The sequence below is a fragment of the Brassica napus genome, chromosome A2 (assembly GCF_020379485.1).
Source record: "Brassica napus cultivar Da-Ae chromosome A2, Da-Ae, whole genome shotgun sequence".
Lineage (NCBI taxonomy): Eukaryota > Viridiplantae > Streptophyta > Magnoliopsida > Brassicales > Brassicaceae > Brassica > Brassica napus.
The window spans coordinates 20,440,136-20,460,559 of NC_063435.1; the positions used below are offsets into that span (position 1 = coordinate 20,440,136).

Genomic DNA, 20,424 nt, shown 5'->3' on the forward strand with positions numbered 1-20,424 from the left:
CGAAAACCTGAGTTAAACACTAAAAACTGAAAAATATTTGAGTAATTCTGGTAGTTCGGTTTTTTGAATATTTTTTATTTATAAATTATATTATATATATAATAAAACTAAAAATAATTAACATTTTTAATATATTCAAAATATTCGGATACCCGTTAAGTTCAGTTATGTTCCAGTTCAGTTTCAGGTTTCGGATTTAGATATATAGGAATCGTTTAAGTTTTTGTAATTTCGGTCCGGTTTTGGTTTCGCTTTTTTCTGTTCTGTTTGGGTTCGGGTTTTGGATTTCACATAATATGCGTAGGAGTAGCGTAGAACATGTTTGAATTGGCTTTATTGATTATACTTGAATGTCACAATATATTAAAGTAGGGCTGGGCAAATAAACCGAACCCGTAAACCCGAACCGAATCCGATCCGATAAAATGAATCCGGACCGATCCGAACCCGACGTAAATACCAAATGGGTCTTGTTTTGTGGTATTTCGGGTTATGGGTATTATCCGAACCGAACCCGAATATAAATGGATATCCGATAGAACCCGAAACATTCAAAACCTCGAAAAGATCTTGTACCAAACATGATCTCAATTCCTAATATGTATCCAAAATACACTAAGAAATATTGAACATCTAAAATACTTATCTATTACATGAATGTTGGTGGTTCTAGTATATGAAGGTTGATGGTTAAAGATGGCCGTTGAATCTTGAAGTATTTAGATTTTGATTTTGTTTTCGTTAAAAAATGTTTCTCATTTCATGAGAACTTGGTTTTCGTTTTATGCTTTTATTTATTTGATTTTGAATGATCACGGTTGATGTTCCTTATTTTTTAATCGATTTTACTTAAGTTTTGGTTACAAAATAGGTACAAATCAGGTATTTTAAAACTGAAGAACCGATTTTATTGATGTTTTGGTTATAAAATAGGTAAAAATCAGGTACTTAAACTGAAAAACCGATTGGTACCCGAACCCGAAAGTATATTGGGTTGTACCGGTTCTTTGAAGATTCACTAACCCCGACCCGAACCCGATAGAACCCGGACCGGTCCCGAACCGAACTTTCATATAATCCGAATGGGGCTGATTTTGATGAACCCGAAAAACCGAAACCCGATTGGATAAAACCGAAACTCGATTGGGACCCCGAATGCCCGGGCCTAATTATTAAAGACAAGACATCCGTTGAAATTTGCTTAAATATTAAATACCCGTATACATTAAAGAAAGAAATTACAAGCTGTAGACTTTAGAAATGAATTAATCCTAAAGAAGAAATATAACGTGCATAAGATTCTGTTTTCAGCTTTTGACCTTGTGTTGCTTTTAAGTTTTAAGATCAAGAAAATATCAAAACAAGAAAAGTCTCAGGTCTCCAATGGCAGAGCCACAACCATACCAACGTCCTCCTCAGGTGTTCATCAGTTTCCACGGAGATGAATTGCGTGACAACTTCATCAGATATCTTGTGTGGGGACTGAGAGACGAAAGACTCAACCTTTTCATTGACAGAGGAGAAGCAAATAGGAGAGAGATACGAAACGTTTTCACAAAGATCGAGGATTCAAACATCGCGGTCGTCATCTTCTCCAAGAGGTATACAGAGTCAGAGATGTGCTTGAACGAGCTTCAAAAGATTCACGAACACTCTGAACAAAACAGACTCTTGGTGATTCCTGTGTTCTACGATGTGAGCAAGAGGGACGTGAAGAGCCTCGAGGGTGAATTCGGCAATCATTTCAAGGAAATGAGGGAGAAATATAAAAATGACCCTCTTAGGATCCTGACTTGGGAGGATTCCTTGAGTTCAATAGCTGACACAACCGGTTTGACCTCAGAAGAACACGGGTAATGAATTTCTTGATGAATTTATATAACAATTGTTTTTGTTTTTTTTTGTAACACTGATATAACAATATCTAATCCATCACTTGCACACATTATCAATCAGTTCTCATTAATTACTTATCAAAACAAAAACAGTACTCATCCATGCTTGTTAGGTCTAATCGAACAGTTGTTATCCATGCTTGCAGAACGGGATTAGGTCTTGTCAGAGAAATAGTTAGCACGGTTAAAAGCAAGCTACTAAACTCCGCTGGAGGAAGAAGAAGACGAAGTATGTCGATCGGACTAGTGTTTGTTTTGGCTTCAACTGCGGTTTTCCTCTTTATTATCTTCATAGCGCGTAATTTTTGCGCTGATGTGAGAATTTACAAGGCTGTTAAGTGTTTGCTAGGTGTTCCGGTTTTGGTTGGTGTCTTGCACCAGCTTTATTGTCTATCAACACATAACAGATAAATAGATAATATCTCTTGATCGATCACCAACTCTAATTAGTCAAATGGCTTCACGCTGTTTTTGTTGTACATCTGTTTAGTTGTATTTAGTATTTACAATCTCAAAGAACAAAATGTTTCCTTTATTACGCTGCTTCTGTCTGTGAGCTTATAATTTTCTGGTTCTGAATATATATATGGTGTCTTTAGTTGAGATGAAAAATATGGAAAAGGCTATTTCAGTGTATATATATATTTATATATTAGTTTATTATTTAAAAATTTATTGTAATGTAATGTAATGCGTATATTGTTTTGTATTACCATTTGAATTTCACTTTTGTATAATATTTTTTTCTAAAATATATAAAAGTAACCTATTTTCATATGTTAGTTGCTTTTTCTATCTAGTTATCCAACCATCCCATATTTGAGTATTAGAATAGTTAATTGATGTCAAGAGAAAGACAACGTAGACCTCATAATAAAACTTATACATAAATTAGAGTTATATTGCGATTTGACTGTGGAAGATTTACCACCCGTGATAGACTCTGAATTTAAAAAAAAACCCACCAATCCACCATGAGATGTTCATTCAACCACCCGTGAGATCTAGAAGTAGAGAAGAGTGATGTAGTTTCTCTTGTCGTTCCTAAATATTAAACAAACACTGAGAAACGCGTTCTTTATTTAGAAACAAAAACCCTGAGAAACGCGTAGAGACGTTGACCCTGAATATAAGATTAATCTCTAATTATGTCTCAACAGCTATATCATCTTTTGTCTCTCAGACGACTAACAGATCATTCCAATGGGTGTAAAGGCCAAGTCCAAAGTACATGTGCGTCCCCCTCAGGTGTTCATCAACTTCCGTGGCGATGAGCTCAGAGAAAACTTTGTGAATCAACTCGTAAGGGCCTTAAGAAAGGGTGAGATCAATGTCTTTATAGACGTCCATGAGTTGAAGGGGAGAACACTAAAAACTCTCTTCACAAGGATCCAGTGTAAGATCATTTGGTGGGGTCACATATGTTAAGGAATAAATGTGATAGAGCCATTAATCAATTAGTCTATTTAAGTGGTTACTATTGTGAATAAGGTAAAAGTTTGGGCATAATTGTTATGAAATATTTATATGTGGATACCTTAAGTAATTTCTAGTTTAATGAATGACTGAACTAGAAATTAATTCTCTATATAAAGAGGGTTATAGTCCCCAAAGTAACCCTAGCCGAAAATACAGAATCTCTCTATATCCCATCAATAGAGAACTAAAGTCAAATAGGGTTTGATTTGGAAGATCCATTCCCTAATTTCAGATCCTAAAAACGATGGATACAGGTACGCTTCCGCTTAAGTATATTCAATCAGAGTATCATATGGTTAAAGGATTCATTATTGATGAATCATTGTTGAATTAATCCAACAATTGGTATCAGAGCACCATATTGATTTTTTGTTTGGATCTAAAAGAAATTCGAATTTATTTAAAGTTTATAATATAAATTCGGATTTTATTATTGTGTGAAAAATTTAGATTATTGAATATGTTTTTTCACTAAGTTTTAAGATAGATAAAGTATTATGGGATATGTGTTAGATCTGAATTTTTTGGGTATGTTTGGATCCAGATCTTTGGTTGTTTTTTTTTTTACTCAACAACTACTTCATATTGGCCAATTCAATGTCATACAAAAAGCTTATCAGCCTCCACACAAGAACCTAACCAACTAGGCACGATAGAATACAACTTAGGGACCATGGACGTAAATGTAGTAGTCTCCTTCGCTATCCTATCTGCAACTTTGTTACCCCTCCTGTTATAGTACCTCACTTCAGAACCTGCTGACTTCGAAAGTAGGATGCTAATCTCTTGGATGATAGGCTTCATTCTTGGCCATATCTCCTCCACACCATGTATCATCTTCACTAACACTTGAGAGTCTGTTTCAAATATGACATCCCTGTATCCAAAGCCGATCAATGAAGATACTGCCCATCTCAGAGCTTCAGCCTCTGATTCTAGCGCTGATCCTACTTCCAGAAGTTTCTTTGCCCATGCCCATAACATTCTACCCTCATGATCACGTAAAATCCATCCCCCACCTCCTGCTCCATCTTCCTGTTTCCATGAACCATCAGTGTTACATTTTAGGCGTGAGCTTGGGGGAGGATCCCAACGTACAATTTGCTCTTCTGTTATGGGGTTTTTCACCACCACGTTTTCAACCTTCACTCGACTATTCCATTCCTGTGCGTCATCCCGTGCCTTCGCTATCGTGGCTACCGCTTGATAATCCTTACTCCTAAATAAAAGCTCATTTCTGTTCTTCCAGATTCTCCACAGTAGCCATGGAACTAAACCCTCTTCCATAACCTCCATTGGATACTCTTTTTTTAGATTTAAGATCCAATGTAGGTTGGAAAAGAATGAGTCGCTCCATTTACCTGCCGGCGGGATATGAACGTTAGCTTCGGCCTAGACCAGACGTGCGAAGTTGCACTGGAATAGTAGATGGTTGACGCTCTCGGCCACCCCGTCACATCTGCAACATTCTTTATTCTTTCCTATGTGTCTATGCACCATGTTCTCGGCCACCGAGAGAGCATTATTTAGGCATCGCCATAGGAAGTGCTTGATCTTCGGGCTTGTTTCCAGATTTCACACCTGTTGATAGATTGCATCCAGACTGGGTTGGATCACTGCTTGTTTCTCCTCCGCCCCTACTATTATATTTGACTGCACCCAATAAGCTGACTTCACTGCTTGATCTTTGGTTGTTATCTAGTGGAAAACATTTAAATTCAGATCTAAATAAAATTTATGGATTTAGTTCTGGAAAATATTGTTCATAAGGTTATAGCTTCCTGAGAATTTTGTTGAAAATTTTCGGAATTTTTGGAGGAACAATTTTTTCCAGATCTGTTCTCAGATCCGTTTTTGGGGTTTTGGCGGCTGAGAAAACCTGTTTAAGATTATCCCGAAAACACTAGAGATTGCCTACACTTTGTCGAGCAATTGTGCACTGAAACATTATGTGATGAATGGTTTATATGACATTGTGGAACTACTCATGAATTCATCAGTCCTTTTCTTGATGATTCTCATTTGACCAACCAAGATATAGTCTTGAAAATGTACCTTGGTAACTTTCTTTTCAGATTTTGCTTTTCTTTTCAGATCTTGCTCATTTTCATTCTCTTTGGATAATCATTTTTATGGTTCAAACTAGACCTAGGAAAAAAAACGGAACCAAAGAATCGAACCGAAACTCTCGAATACTCTAATGGTTCATATATTTCTATATCAGAAATAACCGTACGGAATCTGAACCGAACCTGAACCGAACGGGTATCCAAATGTATAAAAATAGTAATAACATATCCGAAAATATTTGAAGAAAACTAAATTATTGTAAAGTATCCAAACTACACAAAAGTATCTGAAAGTATCCAGATAGTTTTATCCAAAATATCTAAAGTAATCTGAAAACCAAATGAGAATCGTAATCCCGTTCCTAATTTACTATATGAACCGAATCCGAACCAAAAGTAGATTAGGTAGTAAATGGATTCTCTAACCTCCTATTCAAACTATCCGCTAGCTGAAATACTCGAACCGAACCGAAATGATACCGGATACTCGAAATGCCCGGACCTAGTTCAAACTGTTACAAAAGACCCGGTCATCCATGACGTATAAACCGTTCTAAAAAGTCGTCACGCTTTTTCTAGAACTGAGTTAACACGGTACGCGTGACAAAAGCAGCTGAGTTAACAACTCGGTTGGGGCGTGACAAAAGCAATGACTAACGAAAGGCAAAAGTCATTTTCTCCTTCCTTCCTTATCGCCACAAAAAGTCATCGTTCAAAAAGAGCGACTTTCACTCTCTATCTTTGTTGGATCTTGTCTTCAAACACACACCATCATCAGGTTTTCTCCAACCTCTCCTCTCCGATCTTGTTAGCAAATAATCAATCTTTTAATTGTGTTATAGGTTCGATTTGATATATAATCATGTGACGTTTCTTGAAAACTTAAAAAAGGAATCATCTTTTAATTGTGCAAAGCACAGATATGGCCAGGTCTGGGGTAGATGAGACATCAGAATCAGGAGCTTTTGTAAGAACAGCGTCTACATTCCGCAGCTTTGTCTCACAAGATCCTGCTTCCCAGTTCCCACCTGAATCCGGAAGATACCATCTTTACATTTCCTACGCTTGTCCATGGGCTTGTAGATGTCTCTCTTTCTTGATGCTCAAAGGTCTTGACCAAGCTATCACCTTCTCGGTCAGTACTAATCACCCTTTTTCTTTCGCTTTATTGAATATACTTTTCCCTAAAAAGCATTGTTTTTTTTTTATTTTAATTTTGGTTTAGTCGTGCCACACAATTTGGGGAAGAACTAAAGAAACTGATGACCATAGAGGATGGGTTTTCCCTGATTCGAACTCTGAGCTCCCTGGAGCTGAGCCTGATTATCTTAATGGTGCTAAGACTGTTAGAGAGCTCTATGAGATTGCTAGCCCCAACTATGTGGGAAAGTACACTGTTCCCGTAAGTTTGTTGAATTCTCTCTTGTTATGTTTCTTGAAAATCTTAAAAGTCTCTGTTTTTTTTTTTTGTTTCAGATTCTGTGGGATAAGAAGCTTAAGACTGTGGTTAACAATGAGAGTTCAGAGATAATCAGGATGCTCAACACTGAGTTCAACGGTGTTGCGAAAAATCCGTCACTAGATCTTTACCCTTCTCATCTTAAAGAAGCAATTGATGAGACTAATGAATGGGTTTTCAACGGGATAAACAACGGTGTTTATAGATGTGGGTTTGCTAGGAAACAAGAACCCTACGATGAGGTATAAAATCCTTAAATTTTTATTTTAAGTAGAAAAAAAAAACAGAACAGCTAATATAATAGATGTTGGTCTTTTTTTCTTTTTTCTTTCTGCAGGCAGTGAACCAAGTGTTTGAAGCAGTAGATAGATGTGAGGCAGTACTCGGAAAACAACGATACATCTGTGGGAACACTTTCACCGAGGCAGATGTTCGATTATTCGTCACCCTCATAAGATTTGATGAGGTATTTTTGAATCTTCTTGTTTGTTTTTTCCTATCACATAAATCCATTCAGATTCTTGACGTTATCCTTTTGTTGTGTTGCAGGTTTACGCGGTTCACTTCAAATGCAACAAGAGACTCTTAAGAGAGTATCCGAATATCTTCAACTACATAAAAGATGTATACCAAATCAATGGAATGAGCAGCACTGTGAAAATGGATCACATCAAGCAACATTATTACGGAAGCCACCCTACGTTAAACCCGTTTGGGATCATCCCTCATGGACCAAACATCGATTACTCTTCGCTTCACGACCGTGACAGATTCTCCTCGTGAAAAGACCAATTACCAATGTTTATCACCTGTCCTAAAAATAACATCCTTCAAAAAAACATGTTTTTGTACTTCAATTTTAAAAGTCAATAATACTTATGTGTGTGTGTGTGTTGCAAGTTATGTTGTCTGAATTTTGCAAATTGATTTGTATGTTCCAAGATTAGTTTTAAAGACAAGTAATACTTGTGTGTGTGTGCTGCAAGTCAATAATCCATTGATCTCTTGGCCCTTTACACTCTATAATGTAACCACGTTTGTGGAAGCTTGTTGAAAGCAGCCAACTGTGCAAGAACGGAGGAACGGTATAATGTGTGCTGCTGCGATTGATTCCACGATCTCCCAGTGTGTCCAAACCCTCGAGGTGTACAAAGGCTTAGAACTTTGAGCCTATTAACTTGAATGTCCAGCAAGTTCTTAGAGAAGAAAACAACTTGAACATTCCAAAATAGAAGCCGTGTTGGACTCAGCGGCTGAGATTGAAGAACATCAGTTTATTCCAAGTTCAAAGAACAGATCCCCACTCCATCAAAACACTAAGGAACCAGAGAATGGCTTTTTTGGTTGCAGTTAGGTGAATCCGATGCAAAGAAACCAAAAGCGGAGTGAGTCTCCATGAAAGGAGTGAACTTATGCTTGCTCTCACAGTTTCACTGCACAACATACCAGAGGATTCAACGGTACAATCACTATTCTTTTCCACTACAGTTTTCTCTAGAGGAAAGATATTCGGAATATAATTTTTGTAATGCCAAGAATAGGCAAAAAGTTATGAACATATATGTTTTCGTTTTGTTGCACTTCATGGAATATCTTGGAGCATAAGCATTTGTTTGCAATGAAGCGTCCCGATTCTCATATTATTTGCCACCATACATTGAATTTTAGACATGAAAGGTACACATAAACATCAATGTAATGATGCACGTTTTTACTGTATTAAACTGTACTAATCTTTGTTGCTACTAGCTAATCGGTAGATACGTTTGGCCAACCTAGGCCAGCCTGGAGTTTTACAAACTCAGACAGAAGCTTGATCTCTTCGTCCTGCAACCGCGGTCCAAAGGTACACTGTCCCCTCGGCGTGCATTTCTCCCCAAATCCCTGTAAGTAAACCATCAGTCATAGATCTCTTCAGATCATTTAGCTAAATGGAAAGAAGATCTCACCGGCATTCTTCCCTTTCCAAAGTAGGTAACACGGTATATCTCTTCCTCAGTATCAACTCCATTTCTATAGAAAGGTAAAAACCACAGCAAACCATAAGAGACAAAGATGTTTCTGTCCGAACATTCCCTGTCAGAATCTGATAGATGCACACAAGACATCTCTTGGGAGCATAGAGCATTGATTTTTCTTACCTTTGGAGGTCACTTGGGAAAAGCGTTGCTCCCTGGAAAGAAAGAGTATGAGCTCATTGACAAGAAGAAGAGAACAAAGAATGATTCATAACTGATTTTTCATTAAAAGTGTTAAAAGCTCACTGGTTGAATAATGTTTCCGCCTGTATCATGACACCCAATACAAGCTCTATTAAACAATGTTGCTCCTCTTTGTATATCCAAAGTTTGGCCAAGAGATTCTAAATTTTACCAAACAAGAAATCACCATTACAGCATGAAAACATTCTAGAATTTTCTCCCAATCTTGTTCAGTTTCAGAAGCAGAGGACTGATCTAAACTTCTTTATTAGTGTTACCTGGAGGATTACAGATGGGTGAAACCGCAAGAAGAACCGCCGTGAGCGGAGCAGCAAACCTCTTGATCAGAAACTCCAAATCTTTGTGCTTTACAGGAACTTGAAACTTCCATTCGCTTTCTCTTGCGTTGGCCTTTCGAACAGTAGTACATATGAATATAAATGTCAGCGTCGTGTTTATAAAACAACTTATATCAAATATACAGACAATAGACGAAAGAGACAGAGAACCTTGTGGGAGGAACAAAATAAGTTGCAGCAGCGAGCAGAGGCAGAAGAAGAGTGAAGCCTCATCTTTTGATTTTGCAGTTGTAGATGGATGATGAAGTGGAATAGCCCGTCTTATCTTTTTAGACGGTTTAACCGGTTACCGATTTGGTACAGCTGAGAAAACCGGAATGGTTACAAGTTACAGTATAGGGTAACTTTTAATGTAGGAGTTGGAAATATTTATGAATTTTTGTAATCTACTCTCACTCAATCGGAATGGTTACAAGTTACCGATTTGTCAACCACTCAATCTGTTTAAATTCATTTTATTTGTCAATTGATAGAAACTTTAAGTATATCAGTACTGAAGGAATTGTATTTTACTAATATAACTAGTGTTACCCCCAATCTCTTTGTTTCCGTGCAGTTATCTCTAAAATTATGTGCCACTGTTCATATAATATTTTAAAATAATATTTATTTTAATTATAATTATGTCAGCGGTCAAATAATTTTTATAAAAGTTTGTAGTTTAAATATTTATTATTCAATAAGAGATCATCGACATTTTATGTTAATTTACCTAACATCAATACTATTAAAAGGGAAAGAGTCCTAAAAAATCTACCTATGAAAGTTGTTTGGATCCTTTCATTAACTAACAATATTTTTAGTCTTACCATAATATTTAACTAATAATAATACATAACCGAATATTTCTCTAATTATTATTTATTAAGTAATATTTCTTAATCCTGAAAACTGATTGTTACCTTTATCATATTTCTATAAATATATGGTAATACATGCGTTCTAACTATGATTCACTAGAAACTCAGACATAAGAGAATTACTAACCTTCACCATCTATGAAATCAGGGTCATGAAATTCACCGTTTTATCAAGATTTGGTGTCAAATCTTCTTTGGATTTTGCCGGAGCTTCAAGAAATTGGAAACATTTTATTGTTACCTATATATTTGGAAATGTTAACAATCAGTTATGGGATTAATTTTATATCCACCTATATATTTGGAAAATATATATATCTTTTTAAAACCAAATATATATTTTCTCTGGGGTTGATTTTTATTCAATCAATATATTGATATCATTGAACAATATATTTTTGATGAGATTCTAATAATACTAAGTGAATCGTGTACTGAGTGAGGATGATTAGAATAGGAAACATCAAGTTTATGTCTAAGAAGTAAGCTCGACAAAATGTAAGTAGGTCGTTTGTGTTAGATATATTAATAGTTAGATATATTAATTTAATAAAATGAGCCGTTAAATATTAGTATGCTTAGGTGGTAATCGAGTTGTTAATATATAGGTGGGTGTGTGTTAAGTAGAGTAGAACCTCTATAAATTAATAATGTTGGAATTTTGAAATTTTATTAATTTATAGAGAGAGTAATTTACAAAAATTTCTTTATATAGATTTCTTATTTTAAGATAAGAAAATAATTTGATTTTAGTGTATACATATTAATTGTTATTTCTGAAATTTAAAATTTATATTAGTTTTATTATATTATTTGGTGTATATACTATATATTTCATAGAACTTAAATGTGGTTTAAGATATAATATTACTAAATTTTATCAAAAATATATGAAGTGTTACAAGAATATAAAAATACTTACATTGAGATTATAAAACAAATAATATAAGGTTATCAATTATATAAAATATGTATACAGAAAATTTTTTAATTTATAATTTTTATGGGACCATATATTTACATATAATTTTCTAAAATAATATTATCTTATTATTTTATCGATTTGTGTCAAATTTTGAACCGATCCAAGTTGGAACCGGCGATATTTATTAATTTATTGAGATTATTAATTTATTAAAAATTAATTTATAGAGGTTCTACTGTTTAAGGCTGAAGTATTAAAAATTGTTAAAGGTAAAAAATTTCTGAAAATATGATGGCATAAAAAATAATATGTCATTATATTTTTTTTATTAACATAATATGTCATTATATTGTAAGGATAATTTTTAAAACGATTATGTTAGACTAAATTATTATATGACTGAAGAATAACTAATTGTTAATGAATGGGTGCAACAAATTTTGTTAGTAGATTTTTTAGATGATTTCTTTTTTAATAGTATACAAAGATATAAGTTGTTATGTATGTCACAACTTTTGTAATTTAATAAATTCATGGTTATCAACTTATTACAGAATTTAAACATGTAACAATATTTTATATACTTTGTTTATTTTTGTGTATTTTGATAGTTAATATACATATAAATAAATGTGACCAGAATTGTTTCTATATATATTTATCCCAGTTTATAATTTCTATACTATTAAATATACAATAGTGTTTATTTAAACCAAATATATAAAAAAATTATGTCTATGAATCAAACAATAAACCGCGTTTTGAAAACGTCTGGTCCGAATCAATGCCAATGTTTATGTGAATCCACATTATCATATTTAAATTTATTTAAAATATTAATAATTTAATTCCGAAATTAAACCCGCGCTGAGAAAGCGCGGGTCAAAATCTAGTATATTTTTATAAAGCAAACATTTGAACATAATTAACCCATCTTCTCTATTAAAAGAGAAGTACCATTTTTATCTACTATAAAAAAGTCATACTAACCTTATTAGGTTCATTTCATTAATTACATTTATTTTATTATTTTTATTAATCTATTAAATATATAAAGATATTAATAACAAATCAATTTTAACTGTAAATTTAAATTTTATTTTTAGTTATAACAAAATGTTCAGAAAAAATCTAACAAAATCTTTCTAAAAATTTAAAATATTTTATTTAAATTAATACCATTGACTAATTTTGTAATTAATAATATATACCATTATACATTAATTTAAATAATATTTTATTATAAAACAAAATAAAATAAAAGTGTATACTATTTTTCAAATTTTATAATTATATTCTATATGATCTTTATTATAAGAAATACAATAAAAATTTATACAAGGTCTATTTCATCAATTACATCTATTTGATTATTTAAGTTAATCTATTTAATACATAACATTTCTAAAAAATCTTAAATTATATAGATATTAATAAATAAATTTTAACTGTAAATTTAAATTTTATTTTTACTTATAACAAAATATGTTGGAAAAAATCTAACAAAATCTTAATAAAATTTAAAAATATTTTTAAATTAATGCACCGATTGATTTCATAATTAATAATATAGTATTATTATAATCTATTTACTTATAAAATCCCACAATATACTAAAATAAATAACATAGAAATATAAATTATGCTAAAAAATATCAGTTCTATAGTATAACTAAATAAAAAATTTAACTGTATTGTATTCAGTCTGTAAAAATTAGAAAAAAAATGAAGGAGATTTTTAATTTTTTTATTTCATATTATGAATTTATTTTCCCAAACTCCAAAATATATTAATATATAATAACAATTAATAATTAAGTAAAATGTATAAAACAAATCATTATACATTAATAATATCAAATAAGAAACATAACCAATAACATTATAGATTTACACAATATATAACACTAAAATGTAAATTATATCTTTGAAATTTTTGCGATGGTATCTGTTATATATTTATAAAATAAATATTTACCCGCACGGATGTGCGGGTGAAAAATCTAGTAATATTTATTTTAATAGTTTGTTGAATTTATAAAATGAAAATTACAACATTTCTTTGATTTTTACTCAGCTATAATGAATTGTCCAGCAATAATTGATTAAATTCCAGCTAAAATAAATATTAATTAAAGTAAATTCACCTTTGTATTCCGAAAAGAAAAAGATCCATGATACGTCCGTCATAGTTTTATGGTCGAACTCAATTGAAGTGGTGATTACTGAAAAGTAATTGATTCAACAAAAGAAACATTAATTAAGCAACAAATATTAAGGAGTAAAAAATAGGTAAAACCTTTTCTGTCATGCCAAAACCTGATTCTTCCATTTGTCCCCTTTGACTGACTGAAAATTCACTGCGTGTGAGTGTAGTCATGGACTTTCCACGAGAATTTTTTTTGATTATTCTCCTTCACATCTCTCAAAACTATTGCTTCAAGAGTCTGTAAATCATTAGAATGAGAAATTTCTAAGCTATATTGTAATAGTCAAAAATAGAATCTCTTCAAAATAAATGTACCCGTTTCTTGCCATAATTCCACTGTATCGATCTAAAATCTTGTCCATAATGGATTTCTAGATATTAATCCATGTGATAAATAATAAAGGGTGTTTTTCAAAACCAACCCATATTTTCAAGTCAAACCCAAAACCAACCCCTTTTTTTTGTCCATACTATTCATCAATAAAATTTCCATACTATCCTTATGTTTTTGAATTATTCACAAAATTGCCATTTTTATTTATTTTTTTAATAATTTCGAAATTAACAAAAAACCAAATACACCCTAACCATTTCTTCTTATTTACAAAAATGCCATCATCATCAATTTTTTCAACCACCATGAACCACCATTTTTGAGCTCTAAAGCTCTAGAATTCAATTTTCAACCACTTTTTTTCTCATTCTAACCCAAAAAACTTCAAATCTCTCATTTCCTCTACATTTCCATCTAAAAAACTCTCATAACTATCATTTTCATAATCACAAACTTCATATTTTCGAGTTTCTTCATTAGTGAATAGTTAAAGATGCTTCTTTTTGCTCATATTTGGAGTTTGGACGGTTGAAAAGGTTGGAAACGAGCTTTACACATGAAAAAGGTAACTATTTACATGGTTTTCGTTCTTTTTTCAGATCTGTGTCGCGACGGTAGACTGTTTTGTATGTCTACGCCTCCGTGGAGACTTACGATGCAGTCTATTTGTCAACGCACGGGTTAGTTTTGCAATTGACCAGACAAATTTTTTTCTAACGCAGACTTCCCCAGTAGTCTCCGTCTTTACCTTTGACAACAAAAATAAAACTTTCGGTAGACTTACTAAGACGTCTACCTAAAAGAGGTTAGTTTTTCATTTGACCGAACTTTTGACTTTTCAAAATAGACTTCAACGGAACTCTACAGAATGTAGACTGCCACCGAAGTCTATAAAAGGTCAGTTTTGCATTTGACCAAAACTTTGACTTCGTGGAATAGGTTAGTTTTGTGTTTGACCAAAAAGTTTAAAAAGCAATCAAAAATTTATTAAATTGTAGATTTCATATGCAGTCTTCTTATCTTAAAAAAAAATGTAGACTGCGTATAAAGTCTACTTTTTTATTTTGGTCAAATGCAAAACCAACCCGTCGGATTTGAGAGTAGACTTCACAAGAAGTCTACACACCCGTAGACGTTCATTTCAATCTACTGATTTGAAGTCAAACTTGGTCAATTGCAAAACTAACCTCTTTCAAAAAAATTCAAACATGTAGACTGCAGATGAAGTCTAGTTCTGAAAGTCAAATCTTGGATGAATTCGGGTCAATTGCAAAAAGTAACCTATTTAAATTGTAGACCGAAAAGAAAGTTTACATGTACAAAATCACAACTTTTATTCAACTATAGAAAGCAACCCGTAAAATGGTCAATTGCAAAAACCAACCCAAAGAGTAGACCTATTTGACAGTCTACGTCTGTAAACTGAAAAGAACGTCTACATCTTCAGAGACTGAATATTAAGTCTGCATAGAAAAATTATAAAAATGTGAATTTGTGTATTATTCATTAAATTTTTTCTAGATTTTTTGTTTGACAGTGTGTGTTAGTTAATCCTAATGGGTTTGAGTGATTTTGAAAAGAATTTTTTTTATAATTATGAAGGTATAATTCATTTGATTTGACAATGTTGTTAGCTAATAATTGTAGACGTATTTGTAAGTCTTCGTTTATAGTTTTGCTAGTAAGGCAGAGCTTGTTTCAAAGCTGAAGTCGGTGACTGTGGAATATAAATTTACATTCTCAGCATATAAGACAACGAAAACTCTGTATATGGCTAAGTGTCGTGTTCAAGGATGTGGTTGGAAACTTAGAGCGAGTGTGAAGCATAGGCCAAAGACATTTTAGATGACAAAATATTCGAAAAGGATGAAGAATCGGAAAGGTTGAAGAATGTTCCTTGTGCATGATGGCTGTACACATGGTAAACTTCTTGAAATGACACAAGAAAATTATGATCTGGACAACAAAATTGAGAAGATGGTGCTAACCTATTCCTTACCAAACATCATTTAAAACAAATGACTCCGAATAGGAAAATACTCCTCTTATGCCTGTCACGAATAATCGACAAGTACGGAACTTGATCGAGTTATCTAAGACACACTTTGTACGCCTTTGTGTATCAAGCCTGCGCCAAATACACTAAAAAAATTTGGATTGACTATATGTTAGATAATAAGTGTAGACGTTTTTGTAAATCTACAAATGTAGACTGCAGTTGAAGTCTACGTCGTAAATTATATTAAAAGTGTATTTGTGTATTATTCATCATATTTTTTCATGATTTAATTATTTTACAGTGTATGTTAGTAAAATTTTAATGGTCTTGGATGAATTCACAATTTAATGTGTTATAATTATACACTTGATACTTATTACAAATTGTTTTGATTAGTGTTATTTTTGAAAATTTTTGGGAAAATTTTGTATAGATTTTCTTCTTCTCACATGTGTGTTAGTTATTATTTTAGCTTATGGTGGTTTTACTTGTTTGGTTGGTTAGATCTTGTGAAAAAATTGATATCTAACAAAAAAAATAATAATATCATACAAGTGAAAACAACTAAAAATGAATACAATGTTTATAGATTATGCATTAAAACATTATTTAAAAATTAACATTTTATTATGAAAGTTATTACAGAGCAATATATTAAAAAGTATTCTTGAGTATGTTTAATTTTTCATAATCTTGATGCTTCAAATAAAGTCTTGGAAAAAGTACCTGCAAAATAAGATAGAGTTATGAGAAAAACATAAGATAAAAAATACAATCATATTTTAGTAGACTTTTTATTAAGTCTACGTAAAGTTATTGTTTAGTAGACTTTAGTTGAAGTCTACACTAATGGAAAATTTTCATATCTAAAAGTGTGCATTTAGAAAATTTGAAAATACTTTGTTCTGGAAAATATTTCAAAAATGGTTTTTTGTCATCCTTGTAACAAAGCAAAAAGATAATTTATGAATCTATAAATTTAGTTCATTATAAACACAAAATATCTTATAATGAATATATGGAAAGCTTACATTTTTGGGAAGATGATTTGAAAACATTGGAAGAGAATACCTGCAAAATAAAATAAAATTATGAAAAATAAGATAAAAATTAAAATCATATTTGAGTAAACTTCTAATGAAATATGCTTAAAAGTCAAGGGTAGTAGACTTCATTTGAAGTCTACCAGCCGTAAGTTTTAAGTAGATTTCAAATGAAGTCTACTCTATCAAAAAAAAATAGATCTGAAAAATAAATACATTAAAAATATGAAATAAGTTTAAATCTAAAAAACTTTTAAAAATATGATTTAATAGACAAAATAGTTATAAATTAAAGACATATTAATATGAATTTTAATATGTAACTTTATTTGAATATAAATACTAGAACACATATTTTAAATCTATAGATGTAAACCTTACATTTCTAGGAGGAGAAGAGAACAACTATGGAAGAAAATACCTGCAAAATAAGATAAAATTATTAAAAAAACATAGAAAAAAAAATTAAAGTCATATTTTTGTAGACTTCCAATGAAGTCTGCTTAAACTTTGTGGTTTAGTAAACTTCATATGAAGTCTGCAAGCTTTAATAAACTTCTTTAGAAGTCTACACTGTCTGATAATTTTCAGATCTAAAAAAATCTATATATTTTGAAATGTGAAAATAATTTTAAATCTGAAAATACCCTACATAATAGAATTTATAAGGTAAACTAGTAGCAAATTAATGTAGAGAGCTTGATCTATAAATTTATTTGAATATAAACATGTAAATACATATTTAAAATTTATTAATCTAAAACTTACATTTTTAGAGGAGATGATGAAATCCATGAGTGATAATACCTACCAAAAAAAGATAATATTGTGAGAAATAAACATAAAAATACACATTTAAAATCTATAGATCTAAAACTTACATTTTTTAAAGGAGAAGATGAAAACCATGAATCATAATATCTAAAATGACAAGATAATATTGTGAGAAAGACTTGAGAAAATTTTAGAGAGAAAGAAGATAATGAGAGAGATTTAGAAACAATTGAGAGAATTTTAGAGAGAAGAGAGAAAGTTTTAGAGAGAAGGGAGAGAGTTTTAAAAACTTGTGTAGCCACTTTAGAGAGAGATTGTATAAATTTTGTTTATATAGGGAGACAAAAATGTAACTAGGTTAAAATTTACGATACTGTAGACTTCGTTTGAAGTCTACTAAAATTAAAATTTTGGAGTAGATCTTACCTTAACATAGTAGACCTTTTTGGAAGTCTACTATTATAATTATTTTTTTATTTTTTAATAGTTATAGTATATGATTTCACTTTTTTATTCGTAAGGAACTTAACTTAGTTTAAATATAATAATTTTTTGTAAAACAAATTGAAAAATATAGACTGAAAAAGACGTCTTCAGATAAATAGACTTTATTGTAGGTCTACGAAACCCTAAACCACAAATCTCAAACCCTAAATGTTTTGCTGGATAATCAAAAAGTCTCATTTATACAAAATATAAACTACTAAACATTAATATGCAGATTTAAGTTAATAAAACAAAAAAAACAAAATCTAAAATCTAACCCTTTGAAATCAACTACTAAAAGACATAACATGTTAGAACCTTTTGTTTGTAAACTATGAACATAGTCTAACACATGATAACCAAATTTGTATATATTCTTCAAAATTGTTCGATTATATGAAATTTTAATTTATTTACTTCATATTATCCATTATATTGATGATTAGTTAAAAATATCACAATAATTATTTTTATACATTTTGAAAATTAAATTATTAGATCAAATTAGAGTGTAGACTACAAAACAAGTATATAAAGTAGACTTCGTAGGAAGTCTATATATATATAGACTTCTTTTATTACGTGTAGACTTCCAAAGGATAGAAACGTAAAATACATTTCTGTTTTTTGTTTGGTCATAAGGGTTAAATAATACTTTCACTACTCCTTTAGGTTGGTTTTGCATTTGACTGAAAGTGGGGTATATTTTTACATTTGACTTGAATATTTGGGTTGGTTTTAGCAAATGTCCCAATAATAAAAGCTTTGAATTGCTGCAAAAAAAAATATCATGAACCCTAACTGTAGATATGAAAATGGATAATGGAGATGATAGAAATAAGGGAAAAGAAAGCACAAAGTAAATCATTAGATCAGAATTTATATAGGAAAAATAAACAGTTTGAAGTCATGATCACTTAACTATAAACGTGGATGTGATATTTTGAGAAAAATAGGATAAAGTTGCTGAAAATTAGGGGTTGATGAGAAATTTATTTTAATCAATTTTTTCTTAAAACATTTTCCACATGTCAAATTCTGATTTGTTAAGTGACTTGTGCTTTATTATATAAGAGATAAGAATATGTGTAATATAGTCTAGTTATGTATTTAACTATAAAACTAGATTTTGATCCGCGCTTAAAGCGCGGGTTTATTTTCCACTTATTGATTTAAAAATTATTTTCATTTTTTGTTTTGAATCTTAACAACTGAGGTTTATGTTTTTATCATTTGTTTTTTTTTTTTGAAAATGTGGTATTTGTTTGAAGTATATTTAGAGATGATATGTATGATTTAATAATATATATATTCTCTATTGAAGAATAATTTGTTCTCCATATTGAAATATTATAATATATGAATCCTCCATTTTAAATTGAAACTGAGGTTCTCTTGTCATATATTTTTTTATAGCTCTAACCATCAATATATACTATTTTTTTTTATCTCTATTTAGTTTAGAAATTACTACTATTTTCTGGTCCGTTTTTAAAAGACATATATATTTTTTGTTGACAATATTAATAATTTTTTTCATGAATAATAACTTTTTATAAGAAAACATTTAATTTAAAATTTGTTCTATTATAATGTTTAAGTTTCAAGCAGTATTTAATATCTAATTCAGACCCGTAGTCGAATCGGTAGGCATACCGCTCTATATATAATCCGGTTCGGATTTAATGAAAAACTCGTTAATTGGAAATCTAATAGAATCTGATGAAAATCCAAAACCCCGCTATTAATTAGTTAGAAGAAAGATTTGAATCTAGTTAAAATTATAAAAAAACAAACATGTTGCCTCAAATAAATGAATATGATTTTTTAGAAAATTATATATCATGTGGTTGAATTTGATATGGCCCCGATAAGCTAATATCACATTGTTGTAGTACATTGTTATTTGTAATTTTGAGTAATCTCTCTTATTATAAATCCAAAACAAAAAAAATTAAAATGTAATTAATAAGTATTAAAATTACCGTCGAAAAGTAAGATCATTTTAGGTAAGATTTTTTTTTTCATTAAAAAAGGAACGCTCCTATTTTAATAATATAGATTAAAAAATCATGTTGACCAAAAAAAAGATTAAAAATCATATTTCAGTTTACTATGTCTGCTATAATTGTTCCGATTTCATATATATTTATTATATAAAATGAAATTCATAAGTTTTTTGTTTCGTTATGGTTAACATGCTATTAGGACTATTTTTATATATTTCAACTGATATTTAAATATGAATTTAAATATGTACATAGATATATGCTATAAGGATTTGTTCAGTTACCATTAGATGATAATGGAAAGGTGATATAGCGTAAAACAA

General features: G+C 30.9%; 4 protein-coding genes across 4 annotated transcripts; 2 read left to right on the forward strand and 2 right to left on the reverse strand.

Annotated features, from left to right (window-relative positions):
• Positions 1-840: 840 nt before the first annotated feature.
• LOC125588332 (TIR domain-containing protein-like) lies at positions 841-2,328 on the forward strand. The gene is made up of 2 exons (XM_048759631.1): positions 841-1,853; positions 2,042-2,328. Exons 1-2 carry the CDS (start codon positions 1,384-1,386, stop codon positions 2,304-2,306), a joined length of 735 nt encoding a protein of 244 aa, XP_048615588.1. The 5' UTR covers positions 841-1,383; the 3' UTR covers positions 2,307-2,328.
• Positions 2,329-3,974: 1,646 nt separating this feature from the next.
• On the reverse strand, positions 3,975-4,670 carry LOC106398615. The gene has a single exon (XM_013839142.1). The coding sequence runs from the start codon at positions 4,668-4,670 to the stop codon at positions 3,975-3,977; it is 696 nt and encodes a 231-aa protein (XP_013694596.1).
• Positions 4,671-6,083: 1,413 nt separating this feature from the next.
• LOC106402294 (glutathionyl-hydroquinone reductase YqjG) lies at positions 6,084-7,918 on the forward strand. The gene is made up of 6 exons (XM_013843000.3): positions 6,084-6,221; positions 6,364-6,578; positions 6,669-6,845; positions 6,920-7,144; positions 7,240-7,368; positions 7,452-7,918. The coding sequence occupies exons 2-6, from the start codon at positions 6,366-6,368 to the stop codon at positions 7,683-7,685; spliced, it is 978 nt and encodes a 325-aa protein (XP_013698454.1). The 5' UTR covers positions 6,084-6,221; positions 6,364-6,365; the 3' UTR covers positions 7,686-7,918.
• A 592-nt stretch (positions 7,919-8,510) lies between these two features.
• On the reverse strand, positions 8,511-9,814 carry LOC106398616 (cytochrome c6, chloroplastic). Its single transcript, XM_048759636.1, has 6 exons — positions 9,613-9,814; positions 9,382-9,514; positions 9,167-9,264; positions 9,044-9,075; positions 8,852-8,915; positions 8,511-8,786 (listed from the first exon to the last, which is right to left on the reverse strand). The coding sequence occupies exons 1-6, from the start codon at positions 9,673-9,675 to the stop codon at positions 8,652-8,654; spliced, it is 525 nt and encodes a 174-aa protein (XP_048615593.1). The 5' UTR covers positions 9,676-9,814; the 3' UTR covers positions 8,511-8,651.
• Positions 9,815-20,424: the final 10,610 nt, after the last annotated feature.